The 18,068-nt window shown below is 41.9% G+C and overlaps 1 protein-coding gene across 1 annotated transcript in view; it reads right to left on the reverse strand.

Annotated features, from left to right (window-relative positions):
- The window catches only part of LOC141049357 (dipeptidyl peptidase 4-like), a 93,471-nt gene extending 82,947 nt beyond the window's left edge, over positions 1-10,524 (reverse strand). The window contains exons 1-3 of the mRNA XM_073545737.1: positions 10,391-10,524; positions 4,441-4,478; positions 4,086-4,173 (exon numbers count right to left, since the gene is read on the reverse strand). Of these exons, the coding sequence (XP_073401838.1) occupies positions 4,086-4,173; positions 4,441-4,478; positions 10,391-10,433 (169 nt within the window). The 5' untranslated portion in view covers positions 10,434-10,524. The remainder of the gene's footprint in view (positions 1-4,085; positions 4,174-4,440; positions 4,479-10,390) is intronic.
- Positions 10,525-18,068: the final 7,544 nt, after the last annotated feature.

Raw genomic sequence — 18,068 nt, forward strand, 5'->3', positions numbered from 1 at the left:
GAAAAGGTGAATTGATATTGAGTTGCTTCCATAGCACTTTAAATTAGGTAGCATAATTTTGAATTTAGATAGCTAGTGAAAACTGTTTGCAACGTTCAAGAAACCGTGCCTCCCACATTGGGAAGTTTAGTATAATAAATGTTTATTCAGCATTATGAAAATTTGTATGTTCCTGTATTGTCAACTTTGTTTGCCTTGCAGCCCGCGGATGTGCTGTGTTTAACGGGGGGGTATGTGGCGCCTCTGAGGTTCAGTCGCCACAGAGGTACTGCACCTCCTCCTGAGGTGTGGTGCCCCACCATCCAGGTAAGTTGGAGGCTCAGTGACCTGAGTCTGCTGGCATGGGAAAGGAAAGAAGGAGAAAGACATTGAACTGAAACCTGATCTTCCATAAGAAGGAAAGACTAGTACGGAACGTAGGAGTAAATGGGAACAGAGGACGTGGGTTAGAGGAAGAACCCTGCCTAGAAGTTCTAAGCGCAAGGCCGGGGCCCGGTCCCCGAGGTTGTATGGATACTAATGGTCCAACAGCAGACACCGGTGGATTAGTGGGCTGTAAATGCACTACTCCCATCTAAGACTTGGGGGTACAACAGCAACCTTGATAGTGAGCTGGGACTCAGGAGTAAGGAGTCCCCGAAGCAGGCTACAGCTGTCTGCCGTACAAGTAGAGTTCTTGGGAACATCTGTCAGGAGGCACTCCAGTACTGGTAGTACTTCACACTTAAAGGCGCTATAAGAGGAGACGTTCAGAAAGGCACATGTTGGCGGACCGTTGGAAGGGAGCATTCCATCTGGCCTGGAGGTTGATTGAGTCTCTGACCCGGAGGACACGGCACGGAGGCGGGCACCTGTATGTGTACTACAGACTGTGAGTAAAGCTTTGGAACTACAAGCCTGGTGTCCTCCATTGATTCTTGCACCAACATACCCAGCACCGCTACATCTGGGTACCAGTTTTTACATCGCTTGTGCCTCTCCTCTACCCCTACATCTACACTGCCCTGGGGCTACAGCTCCACCTGTGGGGAGCTTCACCATCTTGGCTGCAACACACCACCAGCCTCAGAGGATCTGCACGCAGCGTCGACTCAACAACTCACTTGCTGAACACCACAGGTGGCGTCACGAACTATTCCATTAACTACATTCCACCATTCAACTTCCCCTGTTAATTGGGTGCCCAGGGCCACGGACCGGGTCACCTCTGCTGTGACACATCCCGCCGACACCGGCCCGGTACTGAGTACCCCGCAGCCCTGGGAGGGCGACCCACTTCCTCTGGCTATCCTACAGACCATCAATGGAGCAGAAGTTGAGCATCTACACCTTTGTTCCTTTCAAGGCAGATCTCTGCATCTGCTGTTTTCAGTATTGCTGGCGCTCCCAGCAGTCAGCTCCCCAGCAGTCAGCAAGTCACCCCCTATCCTGAGGATAGGAGATAATTTGACATTTTTTTGGGAAAGCTCTTTAATGAGTGTTAATATTCCTCTTGTTCAAGGGGTGTGTTCCTGAACACTCTCCAACTCTCAACATCGATTTGACACCTTTTTCAGACTGTGCAGCCCTCCCCCAACTAGAAACACCTATTAATTAATTTATCAAAAAACAGAAGGATGGCACAAAATAGATCTAGAAAAGATGAGTCAGTATTGCTATTTCATGGTTATTAAAAGTATTTACTAATGCAGACATACTAGTCGGGGTGGCAGTATGGCAAGAGGACACGGTTATACTGTAGATTTTAAAAAAAGTCTAAGTAAAATAACTTTTAAGAATTAACTAATATAAAAAATAAATACCTCTGATTAAGAACAAGGTAAAAAAATGCAAAGTCAACAGAAAGTATTTCTAAACTTTGGTTGAACTTCACAATCAGATTGGAATGAAAACAAGTTGTAGGTCAATTGGATTCGCCGCGCATTTCCCACGTGTAATGAATGACTGAGCAGAGTTACTGAAATGCCGACCAAAGATACATTTTATAACTTAATCGGCAAGAAGACGTTGTAGTTACGTAGGTTGTGGAAAAAAACTTGGCTCTATTCAATTCAACCTTTCTCGATCAATTTCTCATTATCGCCTGATTATTATTTTTATTGTCTAGAATCTCCCCATCCGTGACACTGCCATCGGGCGTGAATAGCTCCGCTACAATTGCATTAATTGGTCTGAATTTAAACACATATGATTACACAAAACAAATCACCCTATTGATTCCAAGATCATATAGAATTTTAATAATTAACTAGTTGTAATAAATACGTGCGGAATCGAGATTCCAATTCGACAAATCTCTTAATCCATCAGGGAAATTCAATATTAAATGTTCTTTATTATGCTCAGACTCCATAGCATAATAAACATAGTATGTACAAAAAAAAAATAATTCTCACCTCACCGCTCACCTGTTCTGCTGACCCGCAGCCTGCGTCCCATCCTCCGCACCTCTTCTTTTCACCTTCCCTCCTTGTGTTCATTTTCTTCAGCTTACTTCGCTCTGGGCCAGGGTTTTGGCGCTGAATTCGCCTCTGATGTCAACACATGATTTGCCATCACTGTGCACGGCGTGACATCACAGCATTATCTCATGCGCTGCCCGATCCCTAGTCAGAGCCGGAAGCCCCTGCCCAATGTAAAGCAGGCTTAAGAGGATGCGTCCAATGGGGGAAGACAAAAGGAAGAGGTGCAGAGGTGTGGAAGTTCGGATGACAGGCTGTGGGACTGGCGGGACAGGTGCGCAGTGAAATGAGCACTATTACGGTAATTTTTTTTCTAACCTATTTCTGGCCATCTATGGTTCAGCAAAATGGTGGCCGGATGGTCACTATTTTTGCCGAATTTTCATGAGCCAATTACAATAAATGTGTCTTCGGTAAAATACGAATTGGTAAAACCCAAGGAGAGTTCGATTCCACTTGAATATACTTGCTCATGTCTAGTGTTGAATATTTATTTTTAGTGCATTGTTTTAAAACTTTTATGCTTTTCAGTGCCTCTGTTTTGGAAATCTAAAAGGCCAGCCCCCAAAAATAGCATTTGTACATCTGTAAGTGTAAGATGTGGACCAACCCCCGCGGTTCCATTGAACTTTATTTACCTCACCGTAGAACCTAGCATTATCCTAAGTTCAGTTCTGCAGATCCACTGAGGTCTGAGCCTTGTGGCCACAATTATTCACCTAATTTCAACATTATGTTTAACACATACAAATACATATAATTAAAAAAAGTCAAATACTCATGATCCTGTGTCTACATTCTAACTACAAAGACATAAGAGTTGTCTCATAAATGATATGATGTAGGGGCTGAGACTCTGATTCCCGTGATGTGTCATTTACTAGGCTGTGTGTTACTGTGTCAATAAAATCAGAGTTATATCAGCATATCTAGATGTCTCGTGCCTCTTAGTCCAACCCTACCTCCACCACTGATTAGCAGCTTTCTACAAATATTCAGTGTACACGAAAAGCTGCCAATCAGTGGTGTGTGCGGTGTTATACGGGGCTTAAGACCTGTGCTGCTATATAAAAAGCACAAATGAAATATGCAAAGTATAAAAATAATAATAACAATAATAATAATATTTCATAAATCATATCGAGCTGTAATCTGGAGATGGATTTCGGTCAAATTTGCTTCTAATATCCCAATAAATGCTATTTTTTACAATTTTATATTTTATTCTTTAAGCCCAACGTCCTAACTCATCATCACACTAATGTACTAAGCACAGAGACAAAGTAAAGATCCTAGGGGCGTAACACAAAATCTTTACCAGGTCACCTACCTACCAATGCAATTTAATATGTCTCTTTTATGTGCCAGAGGGGGCTTTGGACCCCTTCATACCCCCGGGCCTGTGTGCAACAGCTACATCTGTACTCCCTATAGCTACGCGAAATCTTAATTTTTCAGCTCTAGCACATCCAATCTTTCTCCATATTTATATATAGTTATCCCTATGAGTGTGTATAGAAAAAAAATCTATATATATTTATCATTTTCCATATCTGTATGTTTCCACCATGGACTTTCCTCTATTTCTACAAATCTATTCCGAGAAGCGTCTGTCGACCTTACCTTTAGTCGCAAGCAGGGCCACAGGGACAGCGATGGCAACCACAACAACTGCCCCAACCAGCAGTCCGAGCAACCACTTCACCCACGTCTGCAAAACACATGAACACAATCACATCTCCCATCCAATCACATGCAGAAGTTTTTTGTTTTTTTTTATATATATATAGTAAAAGTTTCATGAACTTCATACATTCCTGAACTTTGAGCTTAGCAATAAGTGATATTTAAATTTTAATCCTAAAATCTGATTTGTACTAACTTGTATCCTTCCGGAAAGACAATTTCGAGATCCATTTTTGCCTATCCAAGGTTAGGTTTGTAAGTGACGAAATATCCTAAAATCCAATGGACTTACCTTCATCTTTTCTGGCTCCTTCTGAGGAATGTATTCCCCTGATCCAGGGTGAAGCAGAGCAGTAAAGGCAAAAAGAAAAAAGTTGAAATATTATTTATCCCGTGACCGGTCAACAGCTCCAGTCTAAATAGTTAAACATTAGTGGAGTAAATCCAGAGGTGAGGCTGGGCATAGTCCTGGAGGCTCGCAGGCAATTTTTTCAGGATACTTTATTACTACAACTGCATGATCTTTGCAGCGCAGACTCGGGTCTACAGGCAGCTTATATAATAGCCAAGAGGAAAAGTGCAGGCTGTAATAGGATCAGCTTCAAACAGAACAAGGAAGAGATAGAAGAAACTTTCTGCCAGCTGTTTTGGACTGTGAAGGGGGGGGGTGGTGAATACGACTATGGCGAGAGCAACCACAAACCCAATCAGACTGCGAATTTCACAACATTTAGGAGTTGGGGTACTTGATTCATGAGAATGTGGTACAGCGAAGGACTTTAAAAGTCCCATAAAAAAAAGCAGAGCATGAGACTGACTTTCTTAATGATCAACTTGAGCTGCAGAGAATAAATGGCAAAGTTGTAAAAAACGGCGGCACATTGTGTTATGGAGCGGATGCGGACCGGAGCATGGCTTGTGTGTGAGGTTTATGAAGAAGACCCTCTTTGCTCCTCTCCATCCAAAAGTTATAATAACTTATATGGAGTATATGAGGGCATTTTTTTTTTTTGCAGGGTGAGCTGTAGTTTTTATCACTACCATTTGGGGGTCCATACGACTTTCGTATGCATTTTTATTCTTCTTTTTGGGGAGGCGATGTGACCATAATAATATTACATCAATCCTCCCTTTTAGGATTTTTTTAGCTCTTCTGTATGTGATAGATGTTATGATTTTTTTTATTTTTGTTTTGGACGGTTAGTCGTGTGATAAAACGAATTATGGTCACTGTTTAGATTTAATTTTTGTTCCTGGAAAAGGAGGGTAACTTGAACTTTTATATTTTTTCATTGTTTTAAGGGTGCTTTTCACATTGCGTTCATTATCCCCGTCAGGGTTTAAGTATGATCCCCCCCTGCAAAACGGCATTTGGATGTATGCGTCGATGGGGCCATAGACTGTAGTTGTGATGGCAGAGCAACACGCACTTTTTTGGGAGTGTACGCTTAATGCAGGCGACACCCAAACATAGTAGACTGCGTCTATTTAGGGTAGCTGAATGACATGACGGGGCCATCAGCTCTCGATTCCCTTTTTGTGCCCAAATGAAGGTCAACTCTGTTGCATGAACCTGCTTTGTCCATGAAATATATGGACAGCCATTCACCTCTGGATCTTGTAAGCTGCAGGCTGCAGATCTTCTGTTTTGTTGGAGGCCTGGTAGTCACTGTTTATATGAGAATAGCATACATGGTCTGTCACCTCTCTATTAAAAGTGGTCTCTTGAAAGCTGCTTGGTGATCCTATACCATTGCTTCCAAATTTCCCATAAAGGCCAGAACTATCCCAATGTTTCAGGAACAGTCCTTGTAAATTTATTGCCGTTCTTGAACAAAAAGGCATGGTGTTTGTGGAACCCATGCCCAAAAGTAGTCTAGATAGGTCAGGGGTGTTTCCGGATTTGACTGATGGTAAGATTAAAAGACTTCTATACTACTAAAAGTAATGTTGTTCTGCTGTTCAGACAAGAACCGGGGAAAAAGTGGTCAGGCATGTTTCTTGTTTGGAGATCAGCCCCATTTACTTGGATGCAGCTGAACTGCATTACCTGACATAGTCCATGTAACTGAGTGGTGACATTTTTGGATATCTGACATCTCTTTTAACACATAGTTCAAGCAAGTTGATCCGTTAACAGATCACACAATTTCTTCCCCCTTCTCACAGTTCCTGACAATTTCGGATTTCAGCTCATGAAGTGACTGGCACAGTGTCAAGGGTGGAGCCCATGTTTCCGACTTTCCATCCCAAGTAACATCAAACGCATCCAGAATAATGTTCCAAGTACAATGAAATTCAGTTAATTGCTCTTATTCCACTTGTATTCTGCCGAGAGGCTCCAAGCACCACTGCTAGATTTGTTATGTTATTATATTTGTTTGTTTTCTAATATGTATTTTACCAGGAACATTAATTACTATGTGAGGGGCAGAAGGTGTGATCCACCTGTGCTCTGTATCCGGCAGGATCCCCAAAGGTCTGTGCCCCAAATGAGAAGACCATTGGGGGCTTTGTTACAGATTTTGTGTCTCATTATGCAGTGAGGAGGGAGGTAGAGTCACATACAAGATATCCATATCATACAGTACAAGGAACAGCCAGTACAGTACAGCCAGCGTAAAACTCGATGTTTCAGGAGATAAAATTGCTTCATGTTGCAATTGGCATTGTATATGGAATAGCACACACCCATATAAGTCTATAGGTGCGTGCAAAACATTGGACTGCACTCGGATATCATCTGAGCGCAGTCCGATATGCGCCGACTCACACAATGGAGAAGATGGAGAAATTAAGTTCTCCATCTTCACTGCACCCCTGGTCTGATTCCCAAATGCGAGCGAATCGGATCACAGTAAAATGATACTTGGATCACACATGCTGCAGAGTTTGAGCCAAGGTACATTTGTATATATCATCCATTTATCTCGCATGAGAGAATCATCGGATGCTGTTCGCTAGTGGGAGCGAAACCTTATAGGATGTGGTTACCAAGTAAACTGACGAGAAGGAAAGAGTAAAAACCACAAATCAGAAAAAGAAACTGAAAATGTGACAAGGTGCTATGAGATAGGAGTGTTGAAATGCACACTAAACCTGAATGAGGAGCTGCCTGACTCTCTGCGCATCTGTCCAGCCAGCGCTCAGTTTTCCTGATGCACCTTCATTCCTCTCTTCCATCCACTTACACTACTGCCGGTATCTTATCTTGTCGAGAGCTCTCTCACCCCTCAGGGTGGGGCACAATTGCACCCTGAATAGCAATATATAATTTTGCATTGCACCACAATCCAAAATTTTGGCCAAAAAAAAAAAAGGACAATTGCAGAGAACAGACCCAGATTAACCTTTTTCCAGAGATCAACTGGCCCATTCCCAAACATAATAAAGATTAGAACACCATTTTATGTTTTGAAGGTCGGTCACACCATTAATTGATAATTCTCTTACAGTAAAGCCAACGTCATGTGCCCAATGTTGAATGTGACACACGATGGACCAACAGCTACCACAATACCATAATAACCACCAGTGGGAATAACAGTGGCCTAATAGCAATATTGATGGGAGAATGATAGAATACACACACTGTATCCAAGGGAGTAATAAAAAATGTGGATCCCCTAATAGTGGAGCCACATTACTTTCAGAGTGGATCACCAAACACTTTTTCTACAGACTGTGTTTTCAGGTTGTTAAACTCTTCCTATCCTGACTTTGTAGGCCTAATATCTATTCAATCAATCCCTTACTAATGTGTCTACTAGAAGAGTGCCAGATCTAAACAGTTTAACCCCTATTAAAAACTTTAATTGTCCTCCTTGTTGAGTTTTGGTCCATGGCCTCATGGCCGGTTCAGACACAACATGACGTTCTTCCGTGCCAACTATTAAAATCGCAACATGCTCTATTCTGGTAGATAAAATGAACCATAATGGCGTTAGTAATAAAATGCAGCTCCTCCACCCACTTACGTATGTGCACATTGAGCCCATCACATCTGTTCGGCAAAGATCTCAAGACCCCCAGCAGGCCGACCATCAGAGATCCGTAAATTATCCCCCCATCCTTAGATAGTTGTGGGAATTTTAATGACTACCTATTTCACCTTTTGCCGACATTTGCCAAACATGTACAATGGATGCCTAGTGTATAGAGGTGACTTTGATAGATCATCAATATTTTCAGTCCCGGATAATCCCTTTAAGTCAATAGGGAGTTAATAAATGTGCTACAAATGGAGCAATATTTTTTGAGGTCTTTGGTAGAGTTGAGAGAATATGTTTGGAATCGGTCGCCGAATCTGATTTTGCCATATTCGTGCCATATTGGTACACTATTTGTGCCAAATTTATATTTGAAGATCATTTCCGAACATATTCGTTCATTTCTACTCCCATTGACTCCAATGACGTTCGGCTGTGTTCGGCAAATAATGCAAAAACAATATTTGCCGGTGATTGTAAGCCGAACCGAATAATGAAAAATTCGTTCACCTCTAGTCTTTGGAGCTTTTTTTTTACAACTGCAGGATGCTATAGATAAGAAATTTGTATTTTTTTTTACATACTTGTTTATACTAAAAAAAATACATAAAAGACCATGTGTGCATAAAAAAGGCCACATAAACACTTGTAAATATATATATAAAATACGTGTCATTTTTTATACTGCCGTCTGGACTTGGTGTTAGGGTTGGTATGGAAATGGGTGGTTCACTCTTTTTCTATCTTTGCCATTGCCAGCTAACTCATATGCTATATTTCTTATTAAATCAAGAATTACAATTAATACCGGGCGGGTAAATAAATCTCATTTTAGTCTGAAGCATAGAGCTGAAGGTTAAATATCTAAGCCAAGGGACTTTTTTCTTTCCAGCACAGTAAAACACAATGCCACTTGGCTGGACAGTCGATTACGTGATGTTTTCAATTCCTCTCCTTTCATGGATCTAAAGTTTAGAATTAACCTACAAGTTACAAGTTCTGAGTTTAATTGGAGCCAAGAATCCTATCATAAATCTATACTGTGCACACTCTGGGGGGAAAATCGACTGACAAAAATACATTTTGCCTAAATTTAAAGGAGTTATGAAGTCAAGAAAACTCATTTTTATAGACCCTATTAATGATTTATGAGTTCTCTGAGAGGGGTTCCCATTTTTGAGAGTCCCATTAGAGAAAAGTTCTGGAGGACCCAGCATATCTGCACATTACATGAAGATTACATAGTAATTGTGTAATACTTCATTTTCCCTGTGGAGGCGCTGCAGAAAAATGGAACATTCAAATTCCTTCACATATTACAACACATTTCTTGGCTCCGACAAAGCAAATCATCCTATGAGTAACTTGTCACCAGGAGATGTTTTTTTTAACTTTATGATTCATTGCAGCTCTTGACAAATATTTTCTGTATCAATTGAATGTCAGTGATTTTTTTATTCATCATTGATATTTTGTACAGATGGAGAACAATGCCTAAAAAATGATATACTGTAAAATAAAAAAACAATGCCCCCAAAACATTCTTGATAACCCTATGTTGCTAGTTTCTATGCAAGCATTGTCCCATACTAAACAAAAACCAAATGGAATTTCCTTGGGCATGGCTGTCCAGTGTGGGCACTTCTGCTCCATGCAAGATGGGGTTCTGCAAAAATGTCAGAACCCCCAACAGTCAGGACCCCCAGCAATCAGTAAGGAATCCTCCATCTTTGGATAATTGTGATGGCAATAGTAGGGATACCCTCCCTTCCCTACGTATGCTGTGTATGCACAACAGATTTCGGGAGCGAGTGTATGGATCGCGTTCAAATAGGACATCAATATGTTAGTCCCAGACAACGTCTCTATTTTTCTTCCAAGCACAACATTCTTTAGGTATGGCATTCTTAATGTGTTTTTCCATCACCCTCTATAGGAAAAAAATGCATATAAAAGGATGTAGGAATATAATACAAGGTAACCAAAACATTTGTAAAAACACAAAACTCATGGCATGTTTTACAAACCTTCAAAAAGGAGCCAAAAAACTTTTGTTTGAAGGAAGCCTGATGGCATATACACAAAGTGCAATTGTATCACATTTTTGACATCATATTAAAAGTTTGTTGCCAGTACTAACATTGCACAATAGAGACACAATCATAATCTACAAGCAGTAATATCAATACATAGATGATACAACTAAATAAATTCTCTTACTCCTTCTTGAAGTTTTTAGATTTTCTCACTTACCGTCGTTGCTCAGGGGATCTCTTGTGAGCAGTGTATATGACATTTTAATACAAAAGTAGGATCTAAACCAACTCAGAGGCAAGTATCATTTGGAAAGTGGTAAAATGAAAGTCACACTTAGCTTCTGCTGAAACTAGACAACAACTGATTAAGGGACCAGCCCAACTCCCCTAACCTGTTTTGTCACTTATGTCAGGTGTAACATCCGTCTCTTTCCTTATTATAGAAGGTAGGAGGATATTAAACAAGTATTATTTGTCTTGGCCATATACTGTACAGTAGTGTCAAAAAGTTTTAGGCAGATGAGTAAAAAAAATGCTGCAAAGTAAGAATGCTTTAAAAAATAGAAGCGTTAATAGTTTATTTTTATCAATTGACAAAATGCATAGTGAATAAACAAAAAAAACTGAACCTAAATCAAATAAATATTTGGTGTGACCACCCTTTACCTTCATCATTTTTTCTAGGTACTTGCACACAGGTTATGAAGAAACATTTCCAGATTCTGTCCTTTACTCAACCTTCACTCTACCAAAATGCTTGTGCATGCCCTAATCATCTCCCGCCTCGACTACTGCAACACCCTCCTCTGTGGCCTACCTTCTAACACTCTCGCACCCCTCCAAACCTTCCTTAACTCTGCTGTCCGACTAATTAATCTCTATCCTCGCTACATTCCTACTTCCCCTGTTTGCAAATCCCTTCACTGGCTCCCAATTTCCCAGCGTATCCACTGACCTAACACTGACCTACAAAGCCATCCATAACCTTTCTCCTCCGTATATTTCCGAACTAATCTCTCAATATCTTCCCTCACGTAATCTCTGGTCCTCCCAAGACCTCCTTCTCTCCTCCACGCTTATCTGCTCCTCACCCAATCGCCTCCAAGATTTCTACCGAATATCCCCCATCCTCTGGAATTCTGTGCCCCAACACGTCCAGTTATACACCACATTTGGATCCTTCAGACTGATCCTGAAGATCCATCTCTCGAAAAAAGCTTACAACCTGTAACAACCACGCGGCCACCTCAACACCATCGGAGCTACTGCAACCCCCTACCTGCTGTCTCCTTCCCCATAATCCTGTAGAATGTAAGCACGCATGGGCAGGGTCCTCCCCTCTCTGTATCAGTCTGTCATTGTTAGTTTGTTTACTGTAAGTGATATTTGTATTTTGATGTAACCCCGTCTCATGTACAGCATCATGGAACTAATGGTGATATATAAATAAGTGCTATATAAATAAATAATAATAATAACTTGGCAGGAGGTTGCTCCAAACATCTTGGATAACTGACCACAGATCTTATGTTAAAAAAACTGTACACATTGCGGCTGCATCCAGCCTTCCTCTGATGTATTAATAATAAAACCTCTGCTGGAACTGCAGTATATTTGCACATTATACCAGTTTGGCTGCACCCATTGGAATCCACTCTAGTGCAATTGGAGTAGTGCCTATAGCACAATTTGGCCAGGTGAGAATATTTTCTACTATTGGTTTTATAGTTTTAACTTTCTTCCCTCCTCTCTTTCCTTTTTCCACCAAGGAAAATCCACTATTGGTTTACAGATCTTCTGTGGATGTCGCTAGTACATATCCTTCTGTCTCTTCGTGTAATCAGAAACTGGAAGCAAATGGGTTAACCTGCACTGCCGTTCAGAATGATGAAGAATCCATTTTGTGGAATCCAATTGTAAGTGGTTGTGATGACACAGCATTTTAACTAATTTAACCAGACCTCTATTTTCAGTAAGCCAGGAGTCATTGACTGGTATCTATATGTTGACTTTTGAATGTATGTGTTTCTTTCTGGTTGGTCAATAAAATGCAGACTTTTGCTCATGTAAACCAATGCGAGTCAACCTCTTCACGTCTTCTTGACCTCTGGATACTGGTTTGAATATTTGTGAACTATAAAAAGGGGATACATACATATATACATGCAAATCATCGAGACAGCCAAGAGATCCAGAGATCCAATGACCCAGAGACTCTTTGTAAGACAGCAGCCAAGACATCATGAGAGACACAGATTTTGGTCAGCTTAGGGGACCACAGCCCGGCTGAAAGAATACAGATCTACCCCACTGACCATCGCCGAACCATGGATACAACTGGGGTAGTTGGGATTTGGACTCACCGGTCACCTGAACCCCATGGATACATTTGTGGAAGCCATGGATGGGATTCATCGGTCACCTGGCTCCATGGAGATATTCAGAGAAGCCAGGCTGTGACCCTCCGGTCAACTGGCCTTGTACCTCAATGGACTGTCATCTTCCTAAGTTTGTTGTTACCTCCTCTCTGTGTGCATTCCACAGGTGGGGTAGTCGGCCCTGGAAGCTCTAAAGTAACAGCTGCTCTTATCCCGGCAAGTCAGTAAAAGGGTGAGACTCTGTAATTGTGCACCATCTTGGTTATTGTGCTGGGACTGTTCTACTGTATGTGTTATTTTCCTATTTTGTGGTTCAATAAAGTGTTACTACACTGTTGTACCCTCACCCTGTGTTGCCTGAGTTGTATTGTGCTTATGGCAAAAGGAAAGCGGGCGTTCTGTGGGATGTGCTCTGGTCCATGCGGTTTAGGCTAGCGGACTAAGGTGCCCGCTGACTCCAATGTCTCCACAGTGGTTTATTGTCCAACGCATTTCAAACTTATTAAAGCTTCTTTATTGGGACAAACCATGATCATGTAATCACGTAGACTTGATTACTTGATGATGTAGGGATCAGGGCTCCGTGGGACCAAATCATCACTTCCAGGACTTCTTGTTCTTCTTTACGCTGAAAATAGTTGTTTTTAATGACATTGACTGTATGTTTGGGGTTGTTGTCCTGAAGCAGAATAAATTTGAAGCCAATCAGACACCTCTCTGAAGAAATTGCATGATAGCTAAATATCTGCTTGTATTTCTCAGTGATTTTCTAACGTGACTGTAAAAAATGTTGGCTGTCCATGATTTTTTGAGAAGCTATCGAAACAAAAAATGAATTCCTACATAAAGGTTTAAAGATCTTGTTATTGTTGTGGGGGCTTCTTTATGTTTGCTACATTAGAATATTAGTTTTATATTAGACAAGTGACAAAGAGTCAGTAAAAGGAGAAAAATAAAGAAGAAAGGCTCTTTGCTTCATATTATTGGACAGAGAAAAAACAACCCTTTTGGAGAGCCTAAAGATCCCGACAGCTTCTTGAGGTGGGTGGAAATATAAAACATGACACTCCGCCAAGGACAAAAACTAAACATAGCAATATAATACACACTAATAAAAAACAATCAATAAGGCTTTAATACCATAAAGTTTTCAATGTTGGGGATCAGGGGTCATTGTCCATTTATGCTTATTATCATCCAAAACCTTCAAATCCTCCAGAAATTCTTAATGCTCTTATGCATGGCTTCTCAAACTTTTTTCTACTGCGGCCTCATCATAGAACTAAGAAAATGAACTAATATCAGCCCCCTATGTGTTTGAAGGATTTTCAGACTGGATATATTATTCTGTACATGACCCAGTCACAAGCATTTTGTGCAAGGAAATTTGTGATGCCTCCTTTCAGCAGTGGCATCTGATGTAACCTGTGCAACAATGTATACCCCTGAGGCCTGTCCTGGTGGAAGACACAATTTAAGCCCATAAAACATAGAAATGGACATGTAGGAGGACACTTAACGAGTGGTAGAAAGAACAGTAGTAGAAAAAGCCATTTTACCAATTGTAAAAGATCTCATGACCTAGGCAGTGCTTCCCTGAAGCTTGTAGCGATCAAATCATATGTTATAGCACAGCCAATCAGCAGGAACTATCATAACTTGTATAAAAGCAGAGGCAGGGAATACAGCAGACATTTTATGGTGAATCTGGATAGTGAGAGGTCGTCACAGGTCATAACTTAGCCATAATGATAGGACCAAAAAGCCATAACAAAAAATGAAGAAACTGTACAGATAGTGCGTGACAGCAAAGCAGTGAAGAAATTAATAAGTGAGGATAAGAAAATAATGTCATAAACGTTTTTTAGGGCAATTGGAAGCTTTGTAGTACTCTGACATCTCCTCAGATTCACTATGAAACAAATTTTTTGAGACAAATTTAGTGAATCTGGTAAATTCTCATTTCAAAAGATCTACTTATTAGTGATAAGCACAAGTGCTCGTTACTCGAGTTTGCTAAGAGTGTTCGGGTATGCACTGAGTATCGCGGGTGCTCGGGTGAGATGTTTGCGTCCCCGCCGCCGCATGTTTCATGTTCATGGCTGTTAGACAGCCACAAACACAGGCAGTCACTAGTACTCATTTCTACTATATACCAAAATACATTGCTTAGCGCAAGAATACATAATCAGCAGTCAGCAATGCTATTCTGTGGGGACCTCTCAACCATTGAAACGCATACATACTTGCAAACTTGTTTGTGTCCCAAATTCTCAGAAGAGAATGCTTTTCAAAAGAATCAGGAAAAACTATGTGTTTTGCTTATTGAGAGCCTAAGGAAGCTGAGGTGGCATGTTGCAGTGACAAACTATATTCAAGACACTACTAATCCAGCACCCGAGGCTCCCCCATAAAGAGAGCTTATGCAGTTTGCAAGAGGAAGTGGAGGATAGCACCCACAGAGACAGTAGCTGCAAGTTCAAGAGTCCATGGGGTCTGACGTTTGTAAGAGTACTTGGAGACAAATTGTGAGTTATTCTCATTGTGGAACCATTGCTCTATGTTCATAATCTATTCAGTTAACCCTAGGGACTGTTTTAGCCATCCCAGTTATAAGTATTTTTGAAGATTAACTTGCTATCTTGTTGATGAATAATGCAGTTTCCCTGACTTCAGGTATCGGTAAAGTTGAATTACGGTAAATACAGTCCAGTCTCCGTGGTGTTGTCACCTATCCACCTGCATCTCACTACAGTATATGAGTGACCAGTAGTGATGAGCGAACGTGCACGGAAAACGTCATCCAAGCATGCTCGGGTGTTGTCAGATTATCTGGGTGTGCTCATATATTATGTTAGAGTCCCTGCAGCTGCATGATTTGTTAGACAGTCTGAACACGTGGGGATTGCCTGTTTGTTAGGGAATATCCACATGTGTTGTGTCTGCCTAACAGCTGCAAATTATGCAGCCGCGAAGACGCAAACATAAAATGCAAGCACTCCCAGATGCTCAGATAACACCCCTGAGTATGCTCGGATAAGATGTTTTCCGTGCACGCTTACTCATCACTAGTGACCAGTAGCGAACCAGTCCAAGAAACGCCTATTGCAGGGAGTCACTGATAGGTGAAGTCAAAGGTGCTGTCATTACCGGGCGGCATGGTGGCTCAGTGGTTAGAACTGCAGCCTTGAAGTGCTGGGGCCAAGGACAACATCTGCAAGGAGTTTGTATGTTCTCCTCGAGTTTGCGTGGGTTTCCTCCAAGTTCTCCGGTTTCCTCCCACATTCCAAAGACATACTGATAGGGAAATTACATTGTGAGCCCCATCGGGGACAGTGCTGATAATATCTGTAAAGTGCTGTGGAATTAATGGCGCTATATAAATGAGTAAAATAAATAAATTAAGAGCAATAGTTTTGCACTCCTTACGTGTAACTGGTGACAAGAGTAAAGGCACCCCTCTCACATAATGAGATAGTTAGCGAGATCGCTGAAATGTCATAGGTTTTGTGACGTAACAGCGACCTCGCCAGCGATCTCGCTATGTGTGACACATAGTGGCGACCCCCCCGCTGGATATCGCTGATCGTGCTCGAATGTCCTAGGACATTTTTTGATTGTTGGCGTCCCGCTGGCCAGCATGCATCAATGTGTTTAACGCCGACGAGCGACCTCGTTGACGACTCAGAACTCAGGGACGCAGGCGTGAGTCGTCAGAATAGCTGCTGTGTGACAAGGTCCCAACAACCGCCGAGGTAGTTATACAGATCGCCGTATCGTTGCTGCGTCGTTGAGTAGATCTGCCTGTTTGACAGCTTACTAGTGACCATGTAGCGACGTACCAGCGATCCTTACCAGGTCGTATCATTGTTGGGATCGCTGGAGCGTTGCTATGTGTAACGGGACCCTAAGTCAGAGGGCAACGAAGGGATAGTGCCATGAGTACATCCACTAACCATGGTAGTGACCACAGAGCATAAAGTTATCATAATACTAATTGGGATCAGACACACACTGATGGACAAGGACAGACAGAAGGAGGAGAAGCTGTGCAGCAGCTCAGATTCTTATACCATGTGTCCTATTCCAGGCTTACTGAGCGCCACAGAGTAGAATGCATAATGCTGCAACCTAAGCAGCAGTCAGTGTAATTTGTCCCAGGAGAGGTAGACAACTCATCTAGATGAAAGTATTGTTATTAGATAAAGGACAAGAATTGCTAATATATAGTAGAGCAGAGAAAGCTTATTCTCTCTATGAGTGAAGAGTGCATCTCTTCATTGGCTCCCATTCCCTCAGCGTATCCAGTTCAAATTACTAATACTGACCTACAAAGCCATCTATAACCTGTCTCATCCATATACCTCTAAACTAATCTCCCGATATCTTCCCTCACATAATCTCCAGTCCTCCCAAAACCTCCTTCTCTCCTCCACACTTTTTCGCCCCTCACCTAATCGCCTCCAAGACTTCTCCCGAATATCCCCCATCCTATGGAATTCTGTGCCCCAACACAACCAACTATCAACTACATTCGGATCCTTCAGACGGAACCTGAAAACCCACTTCTTCAAGAAAGCTTACAGCCTGCAATGACCCACTGCCTCCTCACCACTACCGGAGCTACCGCATCACCAACACCGGAGCTGCCGCAATCCCCCAACCTACTTTCTCCTTACCCACTATCATGTAGAATGTAAGCCCGCAAGGGCAGGGGCCTCTTCCTTCTTTATCAGTCTGTTATTGTTAGTTTGTAAACTGTTAGTGATATCTCTAATTTGTATGTAACCCCTCTCATGAGCAGCACCATGGAATCAATGGTGGTATATAAATAATAATAATCTTTCATAAGGGTTTAAAATGACAGAGAACATCATTGAGACTTATTTCTGCCTGTGAAGAGATTATCCATCATAAATTGTGAGGCCACAGCAGTGAAAGTTCAGAAAGTTCAAATTCTGATGTATATGTATAAGGAGGAGTGTTACACCAGAGACAGATAAGACACTGATACCTGAGTGTTAGGGTACCGTCACACTTAGTGATGCACCAGCGATCCCGACAACAATATGACCCGGTCAGGATCGCTGGTGCATCGCTAAGTGGTCGCTAGTGAGCTGCCAAACAGGCAGATCTCACCAGCGACATAGCAGCGGTCGGCGTTGCTACTTACCTGTCAGACGAGGCGATGAAGACGTCCTCCCGCCCGCGTCCACGCGTCGCTCGTCGCCACAGCAGCAAGCCCAGCAGGACGCAGACAACGAGAAACGGACCAGGATGTACTTGCGCGATCAGCGATAACCAGCGGGGGAGCCGGTCGGAGGTAAGTATCACATGTAGCGATATTGCTAGCAATATCGCTGCTGCGTCATAAAACCAGTGACGTTATAGCGATATTGCTAGCGATATCGCTCAGTGTAACGGGCCCTTAAGGAAACCTGACACAGTAAAGGCCCCGTCACACACAGCAAGATCGCTAGTGAGATCGCTGATTTTGTGACGACACAGCGATCTCAC

This window comes from Dendrobates tinctorius, unplaced genomic scaffold (genome assembly GCF_039654945.1).
Source record: "Dendrobates tinctorius isolate UK_male_01 unplaced genomic scaffold, ASM3965494v1 ptg000143l, whole genome shotgun sequence".
In the NCBI taxonomy this organism is placed as follows: domain Eukaryota; kingdom Metazoa; phylum Chordata; class Amphibia; order Anura; family Dendrobatidae; genus Dendrobates; species Dendrobates tinctorius.